Source organism: Callospermophilus lateralis, chromosome 14 (genome assembly GCF_048772815.1).
Source record: "Callospermophilus lateralis isolate mCalLat2 chromosome 14, mCalLat2.hap1, whole genome shotgun sequence".
Taxonomy (NCBI): Eukaryota; Metazoa; Chordata; class Mammalia; order Rodentia; family Sciuridae; genus Callospermophilus; species Callospermophilus lateralis.
Window position 1 is genome coordinate 20920516 of NC_135318.1, and position 24810 is coordinate 20945325.

Consider the following 24810-nt stretch of genomic DNA (forward strand, 5'->3'; position numbering starts at 1 on the left):
AGACTATACTATTTAATCAAGTATGGGACGGGTAAGGCCTAAAGCTTTTCCTCAGCCCCTTCTCAGAGACCTTTAATTCCTAGAACACAATTAATTGCTGATCAATTGTACTGATAATTAAAATTAATCAAGAAATCAACCTTAGCAATTAAGGATTTCTTACTTTGAATGTTGTACTTCATGTGATGTTTTTGACCAAATAGCCACATGAGAATTATATCATGTAGCCATAAATTAGAAAGAGAGCTACAGTTCATTAGTAGATGAAGTGATAATTGTGTAGTTTATATATCACTTAAGACTCCTGCTGAGAGAAAAGTGTTGCGTACAATGGGAAATGATATTTCAGAGAGACTTTGGCAAAATCTGCACAGTTCACAGAAGAGGGCTCATTTTTTTAAGTCATGTTTTTTGTATCTCCTACTCTGTAAACCTAGCCTGTTATTTCCTATATAAAACAACAACAGTAAATAAATACATTTTTACATTTAAAGGTAAAAAACCCAACATAATCTACCTTTCCTGTTATATAGTAATGCTAACACTTCAAATGACATGAAAGATGCAAAATTTGAAACTTTTCATTGATTTTCAAATTATTCCAGTAGGATGAACAGAAATAGAATCCCTGAATGTTACATATCATTTCTCTCCACACCTGAACACAGACGTGTGCCAAAGGATGAGTTATGTGTAGTTCATTAAGGCCCAAATTCCTTTCTAAGATATGGCACTGGAAGAAAATGACTTCGTGATGAGTAAATCACCAGTTACTGGACTAATTTTCCAAAAGCTGTGTTGCTGCAAAGAGACCTGCTAAACACGGGGTGAGTCATGCTGCTGTTTAGAAGCCCACCAAAGAAGGCTATTCCGTCGCATCTCACACTCGAGTTAAAAACGCGTTCCACTCAGGGAGGGCAGCACTAAGTTATTTGAGGACTGCTACTTCCCAGAGGATCCAGCGAGGTAGAAACTAGTAGAGAGGACAAGGAGGATTATTCTGTCTTATTTAGATCTTTAATAATGAGCCCAAAGACTTTTGACTTTAATAATGAGTTAAAAGACTTGCGAACAGGTGCTCCAACAAGTGCCCGTGCTGGCGTGTTCACAGCACACTATTCACAACAGCCAAATAGCGGACATGGGCAAGGGTTCATCCATCAATCACTTTGGCTATGGATGGATAGACAAATAGTGGTACAGCCACACAATGGGATAGTATTTTCCATAAAAGAATAGGATTACTGATAAATGAAGCAAGGTGGTTGAACTTTAAAAATAGCATGTTCAGTGAAAAAAGACAGTCACAAAATGTCACATATTACATATTCCACCTAGATGAAATATTCAAAATAGATAAATCCATAGACATGGAATGTGGATTGGTGGTTTCCAGGGCAGGGGTGGGGGTGGGGGGAGGACAGGAAAGAGGAATTGGGAAGAAACTGCTTAAAGGGTTTTACTTTGGAATGACCGTGATATTCTGGAACTGGATAGAAGCATAAGTTGCACAACACTGTGAATATCCCAAATGCCACTGAATTATTCATTTTATAATAGCTAAGAAAAATAAAAGCAACAGATTTGTCTTAAAGCCAGACTGTTGCTTTTAGAATCCTCACCATTGGGCTTACCTTGCACACCATGGACGTCTTTGCTCCGAGCTTCGCAGCTTGGACACACTGATTGGCACCTTTCCCTCCAAAGCCAATGAAAAACTTGTGTCCGTGGATGGTTTCTCCAGGTTTTGGCAAACGAGAAGTCAGACTATTATAATTTAAAAAGAGAAGAAATAAAGCACATTGGTAACTACAATCAATTTAAGTTCTATAGAAGCTACCTGGTGCAGCACTACATAGTCTTAACATTAAAACTGAGAGCTGGCGCAGGGGAGATCGCCTCCCCCTTCAGAGTGACATTCAGAGTTCCTATCATTGCTGGCATGGCCTTGACAGCACTCTCTCTCTATGCAGCTGGACTTTGGGGGACAGCTGCTGGGGTGCACTACATCAGGGTTAGTCACAGGTACTTCTGTTTCATACTCCCTCCCCAGTGGCCAGCACAGGGCTTTATTCACAGTGGGAGGTACTAACTGGGATGAAGTCAACATGTATTTCTGTACAGGATTAGCAGGTCACTTCTATAAGAGGCGAGAGGTATACTAGATTCTAGTGATCATGTACAGGACCTAAGGAGAAGAGGGAAAGTGTAATTCCAGGCAGGCAGGAAAAAATTCTATTTGTTGCTGGGTGCTGGTGCAGTGGCTCACGCCTGTAATCCCAGCGACTGTGGAGGCTGAGTCAGGAGGATTGCAAGTTTCAGACTAGCCTCAGCAACTTAAGAGAGGCCCTAAGCAACTCAGCAAGACCCTGTATCAAAACAAAAATCAAAAAGGGACTCAGGGCATAGCTCAGTGGTTAAGTGCTCCTGGGTTTAATCTTCAGCACCATCTCCCCCCAAATTATTAGTTTACTTGGAGGTAGAAATAGGAGCAAGGTATTGAGAGGGCAGAATCAGATTTGGGTCCTAGTCCATCTTGCATGCCACATTATTCCATGCATTGACTAACAAAGAACATCTATTTAAAGCAATGGATCCTAAAGAGCTATTTCGTTTTTAATTTTTATTATGGAATTTTCCAAACATTAGAGTAGAGAAAGTAGTGTATTGACTCCCCTCACTCCTGTCACTCATCATCCAGACTCAGTAACTATCCACCCACGGCCAATCTTCTTTCAGTGCCTACCTTCACTGACTTCTCCAAAGCTAAGGACTTTTTACCATGTTATTGCCTAATCATGTTTGTTCCAATATAAGATTTTTAGCACCTTAAAGATGGAAGATGATGTGGGCTGGGGTTGTGGCTCAGCAGTCGAGTGCTTGCCCAGCATGTTCGAGGCCCTGGTTTTGATCCTCAGCACCACATAAAAATAAAGGTGTGTGTGTGTATATAAATAAATAAATAAATAAATAAATAAATAAATAAATGATGGAAGATGTGAGGAAACAAAATATTTGGAGGAGGACAGCAAATGATTGACTATAAAATGGAGGAGGAGTTCTGGGTATACCTGGTCACATAGAAGAGGTCCAAGGGCCAGATGGAGCAGTTGGAGGAGGGTGGTGTGACCAGAAAGGTTAATTTAGGTAGAAAAGAAAGAGGTAAATTTGCAATGGTACACCTACTGAGAACTAATGAACAAATTATAAATTCATATTAATTTTCAGGCTGTGATGTATCTGAAGTCAGTATCTTATTACATATCATTACATTAGAATAAAGAACAACGCCAGTTCCTACAGGTCACTAACAGCTTGTTTGCAAATGGGCTGACGTATAGTTGATGCCAAGAACACATAATTTCTTCAAAAGACGAAGCTCAACCTGTGAACCTTCTTTATGTGGTTCTAAAAGTGTCAATAAGTTGGGCTAAACTATTCCATTCCCTAGCAGTATGCTGTCAAATATGGTTGAAATTCAAAAGAGACTCATCAATAATTTGAAAACATCCCACTCCTCCCCTTTTCAATTCTATTTTTACCTTGAATTCTAAATGCATTTATAGTACTGATGAAAAAAATATACATCTAGAAGGTTCACTTCTGAAAAAGGTACTCAATCAAGAGAAAAATTGTTTTAATGTAATGTTATTATCCTGTCATTTAATTTAGCAATGACAAGTGATGATGAGATTTTGATTTACATCAGAAATCTTAAACATTTTAGGATTCTGTTATGAACAGGCAATGATGAGTAATCTGTGTGATTGAGTAACTATGTGAATTCTTGGCTTATTGATTCTGCTACAAACAACACTCATAACAACCTTATAAAGAAAAAAATATCCAATGTGGCTAAAAACAGGCCAAATAACTTAATTAGCAAGACTGTTACTAAAGAAACTTATGGCTCTCACTATATTTATACTTATATCTGGGTCACAATTTGCTGGTTTGAATAAAATATCTTTTATTATTAGCTGTGGGAAATCATGAGAAATGTATCACCAGATTATTATTGGGATGTATATGTATGCAGGGGAGGGTGGAATCAGGGTATAGTGGGTGTCTGATGTGGAAGCAGATGGCTGGAATTTAAGCTCATTTCTAAATAAATGATATTAACACAAGCACTGTATTAATTCATCAATCACTGAAATTCTTCACTCCTTTGGTATTTTACTATTTTCACTTCCTTCTGCATCTTTCCCCTGCTCTTGCTTCTTTCTTTTTCCAGTTGTAGATTTTCCCTATACAAGGACAGGGATAAAGTTTACTATGTTCTCCATTTTATCCAAAGGGACTGTCACCTATCAGACATTGAACAGATAATTGCTGATAGAACAAAATCATTTAAGAGTCTCCCTTTGTCTCTTTTCTATGTCCCCTCTGTATACCATCTATTCTTGCTTCTGAATCAAGGATGCTGAGGTGGTGATTAGGGGAAGGAGGAGACTGGCAGGGATGACTGTACAAGTGTCTGGCAACAACAATTCCATGTTTAACCAGATCTTGCCCACTGCATTCCCAATTTTAGTTGCATCCCCTTCCATAAGCAACAACTGTCTAAGTCATATTATTATTATTCCTTCATTCATGCAATAATCCAAAAATGTTGATTCAATGTTTCCTGATGTACAGGACAAGATCAACTTGCTAACAATGGGATAAAATCCAAGCCAAATGCAAGTAACAGATGAGTGAAAAAAAAATAACAAACTCTTTATAGAGCAAAGAGCTTATCATGATCTGGTTTCTGTCTTTTAAAAGGAAAAATATATCTATAGTCATGCTTGGCCTAACCAGAGGATTTGTTTTGAGAAATGTGTTGTTGGGTGATTTTGTTGTTTCTGTCACAATAAGCTCTTGAGATCACCTTTGTATATCAGTTCATGGTTGACAGAAATGTCATTATGCACTGCATGACTGCATATGTTCTCATATGATATGTAAATGCACAAAAAATGAAATGTTTATGACAGACATCCTGGTGGGTCTAAAATTTTCATGTTTTACTTTATATAATTATGCACATGTAAGTGTATACAACAAGAATATATTTGTGTATTACGGGATACCATTCATCACTACATTGTCCTTCCTTATTTTCCAGTCACCTCTTCTTTCTGTGCACCAATTGGCTTCTTGCAGATGAACCTCATGGAGCTCTGCCCAGGGCTGCACGCTTTCTACTCTGTTTGTTTGCTGTGACTCTTTGGGCTGTACTGAAAAACTGAACAACCAGTTACTTGGAGGAATGTCAACTAGAGCATGTCAAATATCTTCATATGGGCTCTTTCTGTTTCCCTGCTTCAATTCCATTGCCCCCTTATTCTTGCCTCCTCCATTACATTGCTGAGTAGAGTAGGTGCACTAACCCTATCTTGTATGCTATGCTTCTGTTTAACATGAACTAAAATATTTTATTGCGTATTTTTTTAATAAAAGTAAATTTAAAGAGTAAAGAATAGAATAGAGAGAGCAATTGGAAAGTTAATTACAAACAGGCAGAAGCATTTCTGAATTTTAAATCCTAATTTACTTTGAATTAGGCTTTCCTAATTTTTGCCTTATTGAAATCATGAAATTATGCTGATGTTTAAGAAAGGAGCTGCATAGAGCACAACCCCCCGGATTCAAGCATTACTCTTCTATCTAGCAGGGTGTTGAAGACAAATTAAAGTGCTCAAAGGGTGGAGGGAGGGCAGAAGCAGAAAAACACTGTTGCTACCATTTAAAAATTAAAATAGTATACATTTCTGAAGGAGGGAGAAATCCCACACAGAAAAAAATACCCATAAGAAATACATTTGAATCTGAAACAAATTCAGAGTTTTAAAAATGTTAACATTTTTGAATTTGACAGAAATGACCAAGTGACACATGGCCCTGTGCTCTTCCCTGCCATGAGAGGTCTCATGCTTAAGCCTGAGTATTTGAGGCGGGAGGCCTGAGCCTCTTGTGATGTATTACTTGACAGCTTTTCCCTCTTTGAACTGGCTTCTTCTCTTGCAAAACAGTTTAATAATACTTGTCAACTCCTGAAATGCCTGGGTTTTGTGCTCTGAGTTAATTCACTGACAGGTGTTACCAGAACAATTTATCAATTGCTTTTAACTTCTTGACAATGAAGTAGTTGTTTCAGATTCTCAGAGATAATTCAAACTGGGGGAAGGAATGACCTGGTGATAGGGGATAAGTTTTTCAACCAAAGAGTCATGCTAATAATGGCTTCAGCCCAAAGTCAAGGAATATGTGGCCTTTTGGCTTTTGCATGGGTCTATTCTTCTGGCAGCAAGCTTCTGACATACTGTAAGCCTCTACAATAGGAGATCATGCTATTAGTTAATACCCAATTAAAATTCATCACACTAATTTATTATTCTTACTGCCTGTATTCTTCAACCATATCTGTCCTTCTCAACGTTTGTGTATGTCATATTTAAAAGGCTGAGAGTAATTTCAAAATCAAGTTGTCACTTGCAACAACATGGATGAACTTAGAGGACATTATGTTAAGTGAAATAAGCCAGGCACAGAGAGTTGAATACCACATGATCTCATTTGTTCTTAGAATATAAAAAAGCTGAACTCACAGGAGTAGAAGTAGAGTTGAATGGTGATTGGAGGCTGGAGGGGAGAGGTGGCAGGGAACAGGGGAGACACTGGCCAATGTATATAGTTACCATCACATGGACAAAGCAATGATTCACATCCCAGGTGGGATGAAGTAGGACTGCATGGGTTTTCTGGTTGTAAATTCTTTCAGCTATTTTCCTGAACAAAGTCTATTTCTGCTTCATATTTAAAGACTGTAGAATTCTATGCTTTTATTTTTAAAGCACTTTAAAGATTTTATTTTCTCCTAGTTTACATTGACAAGAAATCAAATCCTTGTTCTTCTATTACATGTCCCCTTCAAATGCTTATATTTTTTTTAATAATGGATTTACACCTGAATTTGATTAGAATGTGCTTTAATGTAGTTTACATTGTATTTATCCTGCTTGGAGGTCATTGAAATTCTTAGACTTATGTTAACCTCCAAACTAAAACCTTTATAGCTTTCATAAAATTTGAAAAGATTTCGGTAATTATTTCTTCAAATATTTTTGTGCCTCTAGCTTTTGCTTCTTAGGCTCTAATTATACTTATGGCAGACCATTTGTCCCCCAGGTCACAGAGGCTCTGTGCAGTTTTCCCGTTTCCATTTAGATCAATCTTTATCATTATGTCTACAAGTTCACTTACGCCTTCTGCCATTATATTCATTCTGCTGTTAGGTCCATCCAATTTTTTTTTTTTTTTGAGAGAGAGAGAGAGAGAGAAGAATTTTAATATTCATTTCTTAGTTTTTGGCGGACACAACATCCTTGTTTGTATGTGGTGCTGAGGATCAAACCCGGGCCGCACGCATGCCAGGCGAGCGCACTACCGCTTGAGCCACATCCTCAGCCCCTCCAATTTTTAATTTTGATACTGCATCTTTCATTCCTTAAAGCTTGAACCAGTTCTTTTTTTGTATTTTCTACTTTTCTTATGTTCATGTTTTTCTTTGCATTTGTGAGCACATTTATAATGGCTCTTTTTTCCCCTGTTACAAAAGAGCACACTACCATTGAGCTATATCCCAAGCCCTTTTTTGAGTTTTGAGACAAAATTCTTGCTAAATTGCCCAGGCTGGCTTTGAACTTGTGATCTTCCTGCCTTGGTCTCCTGAGTAGCTAGGATTACAGGTGTGCGCTACTGCCTCCAGGTTATAAAGGCTCTTTTAAAGTCCCTTTCTACTAATTCCACTACCCCTACTATTTCTGCCACTCTTTTGATTACCATTTCCCCCTCCCTCTTCATCTAGGATCAAATTTTCCTGATTATTTGCATGTCTAGTGACTTTTTATTGTGGTAGTGAGGACTGAACCCAGGAACTCACAAATGCTGGGCAAGCATTCTAACAATGAACTACGTCCACAGCTTTATTTTATAATATTTACTTACTTAATCTATTTTAAAAAAATTCTCAGGAGTTGTGAGCTTTGCAAAATTTCTCTCTATGCAGGCCCATTTAGTATCTAGCAATAGACTCCAGGGAACTTTGAGGCAGATTTTTATTTAAATTTCCCTTGGTCAGCTCCTTCTGCTCCAGTACACTCTCCCACACATTCCAGCCTCCTTAGCCTCCCTCAGTTACGAAATTTCTCAAGCATCAATGAATCCATGCTTTCTCTGAATTCCTCCTCTTTATGGCAGTGTTAGGAATATGACTTCAGGACTCACCTTGCCTGTTTCTTCTCTCTCCTGAAACAGTTGTTTTCTAGTTGTTAATGGTGGGAGGATACATCTGGTAGAAGTTACTACAAATTGATCAGGAGTAATATTTTTGAGTGAGTAGCCTATACCTTAAAATTACGTTATGTACATAATAAAAAATTCAATGAAATAAAATCAGGGAAAAGCTGTATACTACTGTAGCCCTAGGAGAAAAGTAAACCAGTTATTAAATTTCCAAGTTGGAACAGTGAAAATGTGGTGGGAGCCCTTATAATCTTTGTCCAAAAATAATGGTCTGAATACTTTATAAAGAGGGACACATTATTTTTATTTTTCCAACGTGAAATGAAGGACTGAGTAGATGAGGTTTTAGAAGAGGCACATAGTTAGTTCAAAATATTAAAAACATTTTAAAATAAAAAATACTATCTAATGTCAACAAACTATTTTGGATAAGCAAGAGAAGGCAGGAGAATTACATATGTGTGCACAGGGGAACAGGCAGTGGGGACTGGCAGAAGGTATGTATGGGGCACTGCAAAGTGGGAAAACCAGGATATGGAGAAATACAGCAGAAAGGGGACTGTTGACAAAGACATTTGTCAAAGTTCCTAATGAATAACTTTTAAATTCATTGAAGACAAGAAAAGTAGGAATTTATGTAATAATAAAAACGATAGTGACAAATTACAGAACCAATGTTCTCTTTTCAATTTTGCCAATTAATTATAGTAAATTTTAAATTCCAAAATGACTTCTGTTACCACATTATAATTATCTGGGCTACATCTTCCTGCCATCTGCTGGTATACTTTAAAGAAATAGAAAATGGATTTTATCCTAAACAAAACAGAATTAGAATGATAAATCAGCATAGGAAAAAATAATATATGCAGGAATTACTTATTAAATTTTAATTTATCTACTATTCTTGGTCTTTGGTGATCACGACTCTTACATTCCTATCATGAATAATCAAGAACTGATTATATTATATTTGCACTTAATACGCTTGTAAAATAGATTGGGGTAGGCATTAATATCTATATTTTAGGGAGAAAGTGAGAATTCAAAAAAAGAAATGGCTTATGAAAAATCTCTGAGCTGTTAGGCGGTTGAACTCGATTTTAATTCAGGTCTTCTGAGTCCACTGCTACAGTCCTTAAAGTATGCTGTGCTACTTTCTTTGAAAATTTATATTCTTTCAATTTTGACTGTAATTGTGGATATTCAGTTCCTATAACAAGTATTTTTTTAATATAGAATTTGTAAAAGAGCATTTCAAAAACCAGATTCTGTACCAAAAAACACTCAAAGTTTATTCCATTCCACCACACCCTTGACTTGAGCACTAAGTGGTGTTAAAGGAGAGCAGCAGCTTCCACTGCAATCTCAAGATAGGGTTCGATCCTGAACTCTTCCTTGTATTTCAAATCCTTTGCATATCCTCTCCTCTGTGCCTGAAAGTTCTTTCCTTGTTTCTTAGCTGAGCTAAAACATTCTCATCCTGTAACATTCAACTAACCCATCACTTCCTCCAGGGGTCCTAACGTAACAAGTCCAGGTGGGGTTAGGTGCCCTTCCCTATTAATCCACATGAGTTTCTCTCATGGCATGGTGTTTACTTCTGTTATTATCAAGGCTTAAGACTGTGCACACATCAATAAACATTTGCTGAAATAATACACTGTAGTGGCAGATACTATTTTTTGAATGCATATTGTACCATAAATACCACCAATTCATTTAATTATTACAATAACCCCAAGGTAAAGGTACTGGTATTTTCATCTCATTTTTCAAACAAGGAGAATAAGAATCAGAGAGATTAAACAACATACCCTCAAATAAACAAAACAAAAATATACCCTTGTTCACTCACTAGAAGGTAGCGGAACCAAGGCTGGTCTGACTCTAACAATCATGGTAAGACAGTATTCAAATGTATCTATGTGTCCCTGAACCTGTTTATATTTCAGATTCTTTTTATTTCTTGTGTAACTCCTGGCAATTATAATTCTAAAGAACCTAGATACTGGGGTGGGAAGGCCAAATAATGGTGTTCCTGTCCTAGAGTTCAAAAGGAGTTAATAGACAACATATTATCAAATATAACTCTTCTTAAACTCTTGGATATACTGCTTTTTGTAAAACTACAATGTAACAGAAGAGAACATGCAATTTCAGATGAAACATGAAATGTCTTACTTGTACTCTACAAGTTTGAAAAACAATGTTCTACAAAGCAGTTTATGTAAAATAGTATGTTTGAAATGAATCCAAATACATTGGAACTCAAAATATATGTGAATGAATTACATTCTCCAGTGAAAAGACAACATTGTATTTATAAAAAAGTAAAAACAAACAAAAGACTAATATCTAGCTATGAATTTATAAGAGACACATATATAAAGGTTAAATTATAAAAGGTATGAGCTGGGCACAGTAGCACATGCCTGTAAACCCAGTGGCTTGGAAGGCTGAGGCAGGAGGATGGAGGCCAGCCTCAGCAGCTTACCAAGACTATCTCAAAATAAAAACAAAAAAGGCTGGGGATGTAGCCATGGTAAAGCAACCCTGCATTTAATCCTGGGTGGCAGTGGTAGAGTGGGGAGTAGGAAAAGATATATTAGCAACCACCAAGGAAAATATCTCTGGATAGATTAAATTCAGCAGGAAAAGGCAATAATTCCAGACTGAATTCAACTAATAAAATTGCCTCAAAACATATAAAACTCAATTTACCAACAAATGCCATAATTTCATTTTTCTTTAAGGCTGAGTAATATTCCATTGTATATATGCCACAGTTTCTTTATCCATTCATCTGTTGAAAGGCACCTAGGTTGGTTCCATAGTTTAGCTATTGTGAATTGAGCTGCTATAAACATTGATATGGCTGTGTCATGTAGTATGTTGATTTTAAGTCCTTTGGGTATAAACCTAGGAGTGGAATGACTGGGTCAAATGGTGGGTCCATTCCAAGTTTTCTTAGGAGAATATTATGCTAAGCAAAATAAGACACTCCCAAAGAACCAAAGGCCCAATGTTCTCTCTGATATGCAGAAGCTAATTCACAATAAGCAGGGGGGATAGTGCTTTTTGGACTAAATGGAGGGTATTGAAGGGAGGGGAGGGGATGTAGGGGTAGGAATATTAGTAGAATGAATCTCACATTATTACCCTATGTGCATGTATGATCACATGACCTGTGACTCTACACAGTGTACAATCAAACTCCCTCTCTTGGCATTCTGTCTTCTACTGTGTGATCATGTAGAGCATGAAGGCCCTTGAGAGATGTGGGCCCCTTGATCTTGAATTTTCCAATCTCCAGAACTGCTAAGAAATAAATTCAAGCATTTATTAATTCATGCCACAAATATTTACTGAATAACTCTTATATTTTGAAAAGACTTAAAATAAACAAATGCTTAATTCTGTTAAGTACAAAAAGGACCACTAATTTTCTAATTATCCTTAACTATTCTAGATAATACCTTGCTTATTTCTTTATGGTCTTAACATAAAACCAAAGAAATGTTTATAACTTTAATTAGGATAGCCTAATGGACTTTAAAATTGAGTTTCTAAATGGGGTGTGGTGTCCTTGGTTGTAATCTCAGCAACTTGAGGCTGAAGCAGGAGGATCACAAGTTTGAGGTTAGCCTCAGCAATTAGATGAGATTCTCAATAACTTAGCAAGACCTTGTCTCAAAAAGTAAAAAGGACAGGGGATGTAACTCAGTGGTAAATTGCCCTGAGTTCAATACCGAATACCCTTCCTCCATCCCTCATAAATTGAGTTTCCATAAGATTTTTGGAAGAGTATTTGGCTGAAAATTTCGGTAATTGAAAATTAGATCTGTATTTCTTATTTTAAAATGAAGTCCTTTAATGAGAAAAAATTCCCAATATTGTTATCACAGTGTATAAATTGTAACTTTTCAAATCAGTGGTAAAAAAGCAGATGTAAAATATAATTAGTAGGTGGGCTTGGTGGCTCATGCCTGTAGTCCCAGCTACTTGAGAGGCTGACGTGGAAGGATCACTTGAGCTTATGAGTTTAAGACCTGACAGGGCAACATAGCTAGATCCTGTCTCAAAAAATTTGCAAATGGTACTTAGGAACGGTTGCATAAATTACTTTGTACAATATTACAGAAGAATTGCATTGGAAACAATTTTTTTTTTTTTTTTGGCCACAAGGAAAAAAGCCAACACCTAAAATGTGATACATTTGGGAAACAAACAAAACCAAACTAAAACACAACATCCCAAAACAAAAAAACCCAAACCTAAAACAAAACAAACAAACCCCTCAAATTTTATTTAGAAAACAAGTCAACCATATGCATACAAAGATAATTTATAGTTGCCTTTATAGTTATACAAGAAACATTTCAAGTCAAGCTAGTTATAAAAATTGTTAAGAAAATAAAGCTGGGCAGACAGAAATCTTTTAAATGCTTATATGAAGACTTCAAGATCTCAAAGTGCCTTCAATCAACTGTTATAAAAACCTTATACAATTCAAAGAAATCTTATCTTTGGAAATCATATAATAAACCAGTAATTTATCAATACATAGCAAATACTAAAATGTGATTGAATTTATATTCAATGGGGAAATTTGGATTTAGCGTATCTACGGAAGGAATACATTGGAACTGTCAGGGATCCTTTTGGACAGTCGCTCTGCCTTCAGCACTATCTCCTTCAAGAAGTTTCCTTATGCTTCCACAGAGCCTGCAGGCACTTGCTATATCAGACTACAATGGTATCTTTTTGTGTTGGCCATCTTCCTTGGGCTCTAGGTTCCTCTAGATCATTTTACTAATTGCAGCATCCCTAGCACCTAGCACATTCCCATAGCTCAATATTATACACAAGGTATCAAAACACTAGGACAAAATTCATCACAGATGAAAACATTGTTTTCCCTAGAATAGACATGAAGAGTCAGGGCACAGACTTGGCAGAGGGATGGACTGCTAGACTGCTTAGCAATAGTACTTTGTAGGTGCCCTTTCTTTGTCATATGTTCATATTCACTTTTTTTTAACATCTATTTTCATTGAGATCAAAATTACCACCTATCTCACGGATGATTTCTTTGATGTTAGGCAAAAACATGTTTACCAAAATATTATTTAAAATAGTAACTGATGAGCAACTTTCATGATCAAATTAAGGAGCAGAAATAATGAGAGGGGGATATATTTCTCTAATATTGGGAGGGTATGATAAGTTTGGACCTTCATTCCTATGAATTTTATTTTCCTACAACTGTGATTATAAAACAAAATTTTCTGATCTAAATAGAAAGAGGCTTCTGGAGGGACCCAGGTTAGAGATGACTATGATAACCTTTTCTAGGTAAGGAATCAAATTTTTTTTAAAAAAAGTAATCTAGGGGCTGGGGTTGTGGCTCAGTGTTAGAGTGCTTGTCTCACATCCATGGGGCATTGGGTTCGATCCTCAGCACCACATTAATAAATAAAATAAAGGTATTTGCCCATCTACAACTAACTAACTAAATAAATAAATAAAAGTCTTTACAAAAAAAAGTAATCTTCATCTGTTTTATCTGTAAAGGCTTCCAAATTCACTAATTTCACTATCAAATCTTTTGATCTTTTGAGAACTAAAGAATAATTTCCTGATTTGCCAAGGATTAAATTTAAATGCTCGGGAGAACATGAGCCTTCTCTCTAAAACCATTACTTTTAATTGACAGTATGTTAAAGGATAACATGAGGGTATTAGTTGACATTATAGTCTATTGCAATGGAAATGTGTTTGTAGTAAGTTTGTCTCAAACAAGTTTTAGGGGTACAGAGACTTAAAGGCAGGAAATAAATCATATGAAAAATGCATCCTCTAAATGTTGAAGTGCCACAGGAGTTCAGACCCTCAGTGAGCTCATCTTGCTTCCTGGTTTTAAATACTATCTACACACTGATAGCTCTCAAATTTATATCTCCAGGTCAGTCCTCTCCTCTTAACTCCAAACTCACACATCTGTCTTCTGGATCTTTAATAGGTACTTCAACCCTAGGATGTCCACCCTGAGCTCCTGACATAGTCATCTCCCTGCCCAGTTCTGCTCACAATCTTCTGCATCTCAGGAAAGGTCAACTTCCTCTCCCAGTTGCAGAGGCTGCAGAAATCAGGAGTAATCCTTGACCTCTCACTCCTCAACAAATCTTATCAACTCTACCTTCAAAATGTAATCAAAAGATGCTCATTTCTCCCCACTGTAGAGTTTTCAAGCTACCACCATTTCTTGCCTGGTTCACTGGGATCCATCCTGAACCCATCTCCCTGCTTCTGCACTTGTCTTCCTTAGCTTTTTTTCTAACATAGCCCCCAGAATGATCCTATTACAATCTCAGTCAGATTATGTTACTACTCTGCTCAACTCCTCCAGTGATTTTTCATCTCATCGAGTATGACCCAATGTCCATTGGTCACTTATTGCCCTCCTCTTTTCCTCCATGCTGGACTTCCTGCTGTTTACTGCACAGGGCCTTTGCATAAGCTATTCCCTCTGCCTGGAATGCTCTTTCCTCAGGTATATTTATGGATTGCTTTCTTTCCTCCTTTAGGTCTTTATTTAAAATCATCTTCTCAGTGAGGCTTTCTGTGGTCATTGATTTATACTTAGTACTTCCATCCTCCTTTCATGCTTTCTCTCTGTGGCATTTGTTTAACATACCATATATTTTGCTTATTTTTACTGATAGCATCTATCTCTCTGTGGCATTTGTTTAACATACCATATATTTTGCTTATTTTTACTGATAGCATCTGTCTCGCCTCTAGAATACAAGCTCCATAAGGTAGAGATATTTTGACTGGGTATCCTTTTCTCCTAGAGAATTGCCTGACACAGAGTGTAAATGTAATAAAAATGAGTTGGATAAATAACTTTAAAAAAAGGTGATGTATGTCATAAGAATTAAGGTCTATTAATGAAATCATGATTAATCAAGCTATGAACCTAATTTCTAAAAATGTATCTTATGTTAGGTTTTCATGGAAATTTGTCTTTGGAGCAACTTTTGTCTTTATTTTCTGTAAGAACAGGATTGATTTATCTTTGCAACAAGAAACTTTATAGATAAGTGTTCAAGAAGGAAGAGGATGGTGATATATATAGATGGATATTAAATAATGCCTATTGTTTGTCATGTTGGATGAGCTAATGATTTTTTAAAATTATTATAACATAGCACTTACTATTCATAGCAGTCTGAAGTTAGAAATGAAAAAAAAAAAGTTGCTCATTGATTGAATTAGCAGTGTCTGGCACACAGTAATGTAATATACAAAGAAAGTTGACTTGGATACAATCCAAACAGCTTAGCTATTGATGTAGTTTTATTTCCGAAGTGATTCTACAGTAAAGGCATGGCGTCCAGGTTGGTTACAGTTAAACTCTAGAATAAGGAAGAATAATGAAGATACTATCTTTAGACCCAAGAATTATAAATCCTTAGTTGATATTCTTTTTTTTAAATATTTTTTAATATTTATTTTTCAGTTTTTGGTGGACACAACATCTTTATTTTATTTTATGTGGTGCTGAGGATTGAACCCAGCGCCCCACGCATGCCAAGCTAGCGTGTTACTACTTGAGCCACATCCCCAGCCCTAGTTGATATTCTTTATCATATTATAAGGGAAACACTTAGTGAATACACAGACTAAAAGCTTTCATGTTAGGATCTGTAAACAAGTCAAGATGGCACCTGGCATTTTGCCAGGGGGAGTGGTTTGTGAGGTGGTGCCAATGAGCCATTAAGTGTGGAGATTCCTTATTGGTTGACTGCTGTATATCTAGTTTATGTTAATTAAGATAAGCTGTGTGGAATATATATATACCCCTCTGTCCTACAATAAACGGCTCCCACTCCTGCTGTATCAATGCACACAAGTTGCTCGTCACCCCCCGGGTTATTTTGCTGCAGCCTGACTACGGAACTTTCATATGAACCACAGATGAAAAGGGCAATGTTACTAGCCAGAATTAGAGGTAGAATGACAGAATGGAAAGATAAGGGGTGGGAGATCTGAGTTTCAGCCTTCACTATGCCATTAACTGGCTATATGACTTGGGGGTGGGCTGTTTAAGCTTTCTTAGTTACCTCATCTGCAAAATGTGAGGCTAGACTGATCAAATTCAAAGGTTCCCTGAAAGTTATACAATTGTTTGATTTCAAAAAGAAACTACAATAAAGTAAGGAGATTATCCTGAATTATTGGCACCCACTGTAACCTCAGGGTTCCTTTAAAGGCAGAATGGTGAAGAGTGAGAGTGATGCCACATGAGAAACAGACCAACCACTGCTGTCTTCTAGGACAAAGGGGTTATGACCAACTGAGGAACACAGGCAGCCTCTAGAAACTGGAAAAAGAAGCCAACAGTCATTGCTAGAGCTTTGAGAAAAGAGCCCAGCCCTATTGACACCCAATGAAATTGGTTTTAGCCCAATGAAACTTGTATTAGACTTCTGATGTTCAGAAGTATGTGAAGGACAAATCTGTTAAGATTTTAAATTTGTGATTTGTTTCAGGAGCATTAGAAAAATAATACAATAACGATATGCATTGTAACCAGCAAAGTTGGCCCCAGGTTTATCACAGATGCAGGATTTTTATAAAAATCCTACATTCAGGCTGAGCATGGTGGTGCATGACTAATTTCAGTTCTTCAAAGGCTGAGGCAGGGGGATAGCAATTTGAGGCCAGCCTCAGCAACTTAGTGAGACCCTAAAACAACACTGAAACGGTCTCAAAAAAAAAAAAAAAAAAAAGGGATAGGGATGTGGCTCAGTGGTTAAGTGCCACTGGGTTTAATGCCTTGTACCAAAAATCCTATATTCAGAAATTTTGGAAAAATCTTCCTTTTGATAAAAGGGAAGCCATTACAGGGAGCAACATAGGTTTTAAAAACTTGTCTTGGGTGGAGTGAGCAGGGAATTGGAACAGGGCCAGCCAGGAGCTGGCTCCACAGTTCAGGGAGGGGCTGGCCTGGTCTGCCTGTGGGCAAGTGCAGAGGAGTCGGGAAAGGAGGGGGGAAGCACTCAGAGATCTTATGGAGGCGGGCCAGGAAGGCCTCTAGGCTGGTGTCACACAGGCAATTGAAGGTAGGGGTCTGAGGCTGTTACCCCTGAATAAATTATATATACTTATTCCACTATAAAGGACCTGGCATGCTAAGTAGGATACAATCCACATGCAGATGTGATTGTATTCAGTCAGGGGATGACAGTGACTCAGGGTAGAAGGATGGTCACTAGGGCCACCAACCCCAAGGAGTTGAGCAAAGGCAAGTGCAATCTCGGTGACAATGCTCCTAATAGAGGAAGTCCGTTTGTAAAGTTAAAGCACCTGCCCACCCATTAAAAGCCCTATAAAGGAGACAGGTGACTCTTGCCTCTTGGTGGCTCAAGAATGAAACTATGTTCCTGTTCCTCCCTCCACCCAATGCTGGGCTCCGCAGATTACCACCCAGGAATGAGGACACAGCCCTGGCAGATAGGCAGGCAGCCAGGAAGGGGCCTCTTGGGAGAGTTCCTAGAACTTCTGGTGGAGTGTGGCTCTGGATTGTAGAGACAGGTCTGGGGTCCTTGAGCCCTTTAGCCCAAGAGGGTTGGGGAGGGGTTAGTATTTCCAGATAAGACCAATAAAAATAAATAAGGCCAATAAAAATAAAGAACAGGGCTGGAGATGTAGCTTAGGGTAGAACACTTGCCTCACAAGCATGGATTTGGTGACTTATTTCTACTGTTATCCTTTGGCAAAACAAGATTTAGGGACAGATGAGGTCTTACTGCAGTATGCCTAATAATTTTTTAATGATATAAACCCTCATTATAATAAAACGCTGTTCACCCACATATTAAACTGAAACAATCTGAGAAGTAGGATTTCCTTAAAATATTTGATTTTTTTCATACAATTAATTTTGTAGTTAGAAAATCAATTTTCATTAAAAAAGATGATAAATCAGAAGGATCTGTTCTCCAAAGTCATGGACCTAATTCGTCTATCTTCATTTAGCACGTTTTCGGCTCCTGTTTGATTATATATTTTTAGTGGTTGTAAAGATTGTTTATGGATTTTTGTTTTGACTCACACTTTGGTTACCATAAGGTAACCCGTGATTACAACAATACTGAAAAGCAAGCTGTAACCGTAAAATACGGCAGGAATGCAAATAATCAATACAGTGAACGGTGTCTTTTTGACCCCTGCTTAACTCATTATTTTACACAACAAGCTCAGACGAAGAATACCCAATTCAGATAGTGTTTCGGCTGACAAAATACTTAATTTAGTCCTCACAACAACCCTGTGATGTAGGCCTATTCTAGGATGTAGGATGACGTGGCAGTCACCTGGCAGGTCATGGGGAAGGCGCAGCAGCCTGGCCAAGGAGACAGGCGTAGGTCTGGAGGCGCTTCTGATCATACTGGAGTCTTCACTAAGCCCTGCCCTCTACATCCCTCCCCTGCCATGTACCTTTACAAACCCGAATTGTCCCTTTTCCATATCAGAAAGGCGGGCTGCGGGTTGGGGAAACCTGTAGCTCACACCAGGGCGACCCTGTGGGTCCCCAAAGTCCCAGCGCTAGGCGCTGAGCACCGTCCACCCCCTCCAGCGAGTCGCATGCCGGCGACAGACTAACCTGACCAGGTCGGTCATGCAGGAGCCCACCACTACCACCGTCGCCACCTCCTCCTGCCACTGCCTCCGGGGCTCCCCAGCCGCCGCCATGGCTAGATGAGGTGCTGTCCAACCTGGACTCTACCCTTTGCACTTTGCCCGACCCTGTAACCAGAGATGCAGCTCCTACCCTCTTATCGAAGCGGGCCTTTCACACGCCTACGCGGGTCGCCCACCCGAATGCCCGAACAACCCCGCCCGACAACGGCCCCCAGTTCTTTCAGGAATTGTCTCCCGCACCGCCTCATGTTCCAGGACCCTCCTAATACTACGAGTGCCAGGCTCCTCGCCAAGCGCGAGGCAGGCGCTGACCCAGAGCTTTCAGGCACTGCGGGGACGCCTTTCCGAGAGCCAGGCGGGAGCGGCGCGGGAGCGGCACGGGGGCGCGCACGCCGCCAGACTGCCGAAGGGGGCGGGGCGGGACGCCCGGGGGCGCGCACGCATCCGGCCCGCGGTGCGCGCTCAGGTCGGTGCGTCGGTCGGGGGCGCGCTCGGGTAACCTGTACCCCACGTAGTCGCCGGTTACCGATCGGACTAAGTTCCAGGTACCAGGACTGGGGCTGGTGAGGGGAGGTTGGATCCCGAGTCGCACAGGTGGCGCAGAGATCGATGGTTTAAATATGGCCAGAGGGCTTGCCTACTCTTCCTATAGAGAAGGCCCCCTGTTTCAAAGATGCCCTGCTCACCCCCATCACGCTAGTCTACTCAAGAACGAGTCCCCCAAACCTCAGAGTTACCTGTCTCCCTTTCTGGCCCACCCCTTGGTCCCTAATGAGCCCTCAGGGTGATCCCTCTTTCCGCTTGATGAGGGGATCATACAATTTGGGAGAAGGGGGAGCGTCCCCTTTTAAATGTTCTTGGAGTTGGGTGGTCATTCTTTGAGTCAGAAACGATTTGTTTTTCCTGATTTTGCCCCTTGGAGAAATTGCTTCCCCAGTGTGACTTCCCTCGTGTGCTGTATGACGTTGATGTGACGCAGCAAGGGGGGCCACCCCTTTCCGTTCCATGACGTCAACCGGACACGTGTTTCCGGGCTTGTCATCCTATCCTAATTGCAAGAGCCTGGACAGTGCTTTAGACGTCTTTGTATTCCCCAGGCAGCCTACCAGAAGACCTGATGTGACCTTATTTTGGGGCAGGAGATATTTGTAAAAATGTATTTTTGCATTTTCCTTATGCAGTACGTCAAAATCAGGAAATACAAATTGCAGAACTAGCATTCAAAAGAGGCTGGCTACCCCAAATTTCTGGCTATCTGGAATCTGTTACAATATTGCCATTGTCTCATTTGTCTTATTTGGGGGGTGGGGAAGTGGACCAACCCATGTCCCTGCTCACTGCACCAAAGGACTACCTTGTTTGGTTATTATTCAATGACCCGATTTTGGAACCAGTATTCTTTCCCTCTTTCTTAGATAAGTCACACCTTCTCATGATTGAAAAAGATGTTAATCCTGCATGGAATCTAGCACTATCAAAAAAAAAAAAAATAGTACTATGACTGTTCCAGAAATAAAGACAAATTAATTCCCTCAGTGTCATCCTAAAGTCATGACACTTGCTGAATTGTTCACTGTTAGTATGGTTAGCTTCTGGTTCAGGTTTAGAATTTAACTATTGAATCATTCAAGCCAACTTCAGCAGTAGGTCCATAGTAGTCTAGTTTGTCTCTGGTTTTGAAACAATCATTTATTTAAATTCTGACTGAGTCTTGATGTCAAGAAAAAAAAATCACCTTGATGTTTTTTAATTTATGTGATCTTTTTAATTTATGTTATTTGATAGGAAGACAGGAATAGTGGACTTGGAGAATCCTCAAAATTCGCATTTGAATTTAAATTCTTATCTGTTTGCCATGTTTGTGACTCTGAATAAGTATCTTGCTTGCAGAGCTTCAGTTTTCATGTCTGTAGAATGGGGACAGTATTCACCAGGGAACAGAGTTGTAGGGGGAAGTGAATAATTTAGGAGGTGAATAATTTAATCTGTCAGTAGTCAAGATTGAAAATTTGTTGATTCCGTTCCCCCCCTTTCTTTTTGTAAAAACGAGAGGTAAAATAATAGTAGGTACTGTGGGGGAAAAAAAAACATGGAAGAATAATATCTGTGAGATCCTTATGCTTTTTTTTTTTTCTGAGGTGAATATTTGTGTGTTTTGCTTATGATCTAGATAAGCATCCTTTCAGGAACTGTGACATCAGTGGATAGAAATAAAGTTAGAAATGTTGCAGAATAGGAAGAAAAGCCTTCAAAATGATTATATGGATTAATATACTGTACAACCCCCCACAGTTATCCATATCATCTGCAAAATGGGAATTAAAATACCTGCCTTACTACCCAGGTTGTTAAGAGCAACTGTAATAATGTATGTGAAAACATTATTTTGTATGTATGTAAAATGTTACAAAGTAAAGGTGATTTCTATGGTTGATAGTATAATGCATAAATTTTTTTTCCTTGTGATGACAGTGGTGGAGGTAGGTCATCTGCTAAAGAGTTAGAATAGGAGCTTTTTTATATTTGCAGAAAAGATCATTTGGGAACTGAACACATAAAGTATAAAGCTTTTGCTACCTCAGAGGTACTTGGTTTCATCACTAAAGAGTGTGACAAAGTTCTTATTTTTTGAAAGATTACTGCAGCCCTTCCCTTTATTACTGTCTGAAATGAAAAACAAATACTAAATACCCGAAAATAGTATTTATTGTAATTTTTTCAACATTTGTATGTTCTCATGTGGCATAGTACATGAAAAACTAGAATGAGAATATCAGTTTCTTGTAATTGTAACTGGATGGAAACTTATTTGTTTTTGATGTGGGATTATTCTTTCATGTCGAGGAAGAAAGTGATCATTTAAATTGAATTATTCACCTCGGAAAGTAGGCTTTCATTTAGAATTCTATTAAGAGGAATTCATGTACTCCCTCTTTAGCCCCATGAGTTTCCAAGTAATTTAGATATGATTTATTGGTTTTGCTTTATATTTTCAAGTATAAGGACTTCTCAGTGCCTTAAAGTCGAAGACTGAAAGATTTGTATTAGTCTGTGTTGCTTAGCATCTACATAGGTGTGTGTTTTCATGATTTAATTGTTATGTAGATTTTTTCCTCTCATTTTGTTACATTTATTCTCCTGCCAAAATTTTTATGGGCATATTATATTTTTCCTATCCCTAAATATTTTTCTAGCATTTGTCCTCTTACTCATTTGTAAAATGTTACTGAATGCTTAGTGTTTGCCAGATACTTTTGTTAAAACACTCAAGATTCAAGTCCAAGTAGGGGCAAGCACATAAGCAGGGGGTTAGAATACACTGTGGAGGAAGGTATAACAGCTGTAAATAATTTCTGGTAAGTAAGAATTGCAAGCTGATTGTGCTTGTTTTAGAATTTAAAATATTATTATCAATTTTTTACTCCTTGTGGGGATACCAAAGAAGGGCTTCTTAACTGAGTGGAGTATTTTTTTGTATGTTGGGAGATAATTGCTAGTGAATGCTTCTTGGTCTGAACTGAAGTGGGAGAGGCAGTAAAAAGATAGAGGGGGACAGCTTGTTGTTGTTTTGAGATAGGATCTGTGTTGTCCAGGGTGGTCTTGAACTTGTGACCCTCCTGCCTCAGCCTCCTGAGTAGCTGATATTATAGGTACACAGCACCATGCCTGGCTAGAGTGGAACAGCTTTAAATAGAGTAAAGCAAGAATCATCTTCAGAAAGGAGGAGAGAGTTGTACTTCAAGGGTTCTGTCTCTAAAAAGCAGTGGTGCAGTCAATGTCCTGAGTGGCTGAGCAGCAGGGAAATGATTTCTTTCAGAGGGTCATTGCAAGAGGTTCCTTAGAGGGGGAAATGAAGTATTTATTCATGCAAGGGAAAATTCTGAGGGCTGTGCCAGCTTTTAGGAAGCTTTGTTGTATCTATTTTTTTGTTGTTGTTGACTCTGATCATCATTCTTTCCTTTTGCTTTCAGTGGTAGCTTACAAGTCAAGTTAAAATGTCCCCAGAAGTGGCCTTGAACCGAATTTCTCCAATGCTTTCCCCATTCATATCTAGTGTGGTCCGGAATGGAAAAGTGGGATTGGATGCTACAAATTGTTTGAGGATAACAGACTTGAAATCTGGGTATGTACCAGAACCAATTCAACCTTTACCTAATAATAAACATTTTTTCCCAGAGTCATAAAAATGAATACCACAAACATTCCTCAAGTCATGAACTTATCATGTGCTGATTCAATTGCTTTTTAAAAAATATTTATTTTAATTTTACTTTGTGATATTGGGGATTGAACTCAGGACCTCCTCCATGCTAGATCAGCACTTTGCCACTAAGCCACATCCCCAGCCTGATTAATTGGTTTTGTTTCGTTCTTCACTTTTTATGTTTCATGTATTTTTTTTTGTGTTGTGGGCCATTGTATGACCAAAATGTTCATTTCCCCCGCCACCCCTCTGGCTTATCTCTTTGTGAACAGTGTACCATGTAGGTTTTAGCAAGTGTGTTTTTCATTCATTGGCTCGCTTCCTGTTTACTGCAATCCAGAATACATGATAAGAATTGGACTTTGAGATTTGGCATCTGACATAATTTTATAACCTCTTGTAATACAAAAATTATAATAGTAAGTCAAAATGAGTTGTTCCTCATACTGTGGTTTTTGCACCTAGAAATGTTGTATTAAAAAGGAAACACATTTTATTTTGAAATAAAATTAGATTTACCAAAATGTTAGAAGAATACTATAGGAAATTAGCATCATTTCAATATTATTAATTATTCTACAGCTCTTATTTGAGTTTTGCTGGTTATCCCTTTCATGTCCTTTTTTGATCGAAGAATCCAATTCAGAATACAAATTGCATTTGGTTGTCAAGTGCCTTTAGTCTCTCTGACATGTAACAATTCCTCACTCTTTCTTTGTTTTTAATATCATTGATAATTTCAAAGAGCACTGATTATATATGTTGTAAAATGTCCCTCTATATGGTTTGCTTAATGTTTAATATTTTCCTTTTATTAGTGTGGAAATACATTTTTTTTCTCATAGAAGAATATATATGTATTGGACCATCTTAAGCCTCAAAGTAGGGAATACCTGATGTTCATATCTTTTTACTGGTATGTTAACTTCGATAACTTGATTAAGATTGTGTCAATGAGGTTTTTTAGTGAAGTTATCTAATTTTACCTTTATAGTTGTAAGTACCTGGTGGAGCAATGCCTTGAGATTCTGTAGATAGCTTGTTTCTCATCATATCTTTGTCCATTAATTTCAGCATCCAAAGATGGTTCTTGCCTGCAACTATTACTCTGGTGATTTTCTAGTTCCTTCATTCTTTTCATATTTATTAGTTTGAATTCCACTGTAAAGAACCATTCATTGTCCCTTCTCTCTCAAGTGTTTGTTTATTCAATTTTTTAAAAAGATATTTTTTAGTTCTATGTGGACACAATAGAATTTTATTATATTTTGTTTATTTTTACTGAGGATCACACCCAGTGTCTTACATGCGCCAGGCAGGCACTCCACCACTGAGCCACACCCTAGCCCTATTTATTCAATTTTTAAATTATGTCAGTATGAATTTTTAGGTATTTATTTCACTGGATGGGTTATAATTCAAGCACAGATAATCCCTGACTTATAATCATTTAATTTATGATATTTTTATTTTTTTAATATTTATTTTTTAGTTGTAGTTGGACACAATACCTTTATATTATTTATTTATTTATTTATTTATTTTTTGAGAGAGAGAGAGAGAGGAGAGAGAGAATTTTTAATATTTATTTTTTAGTT

General features: G+C 38.1%; 2 protein-coding genes across 3 annotated transcripts in view; one reads left to right on the forward strand and one right to left on the reverse strand.

Moving 5' to 3' along the window:
• The window catches only part of Rbks (ribokinase), a 91761-nt gene extending 72622 nt beyond the window's left edge, over positions 1-19139 (reverse strand). The window contains exons 1-3 of one of the 2 annotated variants that reach the window (XM_076833344.2): positions 18971-19139; positions 7252-7276; positions 1635-1767 (exon numbers count right to left, since the gene is read on the reverse strand). In XM_076833344.2, coding sequence (XP_076689459.1) covers positions 1635-1767; positions 7252-7276; positions 18971-19059 — 247 coding nt within the window. In that variant the 5' untranslated portion in view covers positions 19060-19139. The remainder of the gene's footprint in view (positions 1-1634; positions 1768-7251; positions 7277-18970) is intronic. The other variant, XM_076833342.2, reaches the window with a different exon arrangement.
• A 300-nt stretch (positions 19140-19439) lies between these two features.
• Positions 19440-24810, forward strand: part of Babam2 (BRISC and BRCA1 A complex member 2) — a 392625-nt gene continuing 387254 nt past the window's right edge. Inside the window, exons 1-2 of the mRNA XM_076832846.2 lie at positions 19440-19553; positions 22980-23131. Of these exons, the coding sequence (XP_076688961.1) occupies positions 23004-23131 (128 nt within the window). The 5' untranslated portion in view covers positions 19440-19553; positions 22980-23003. The remainder of the gene's footprint in view (positions 19554-22979; positions 23132-24810) is intronic.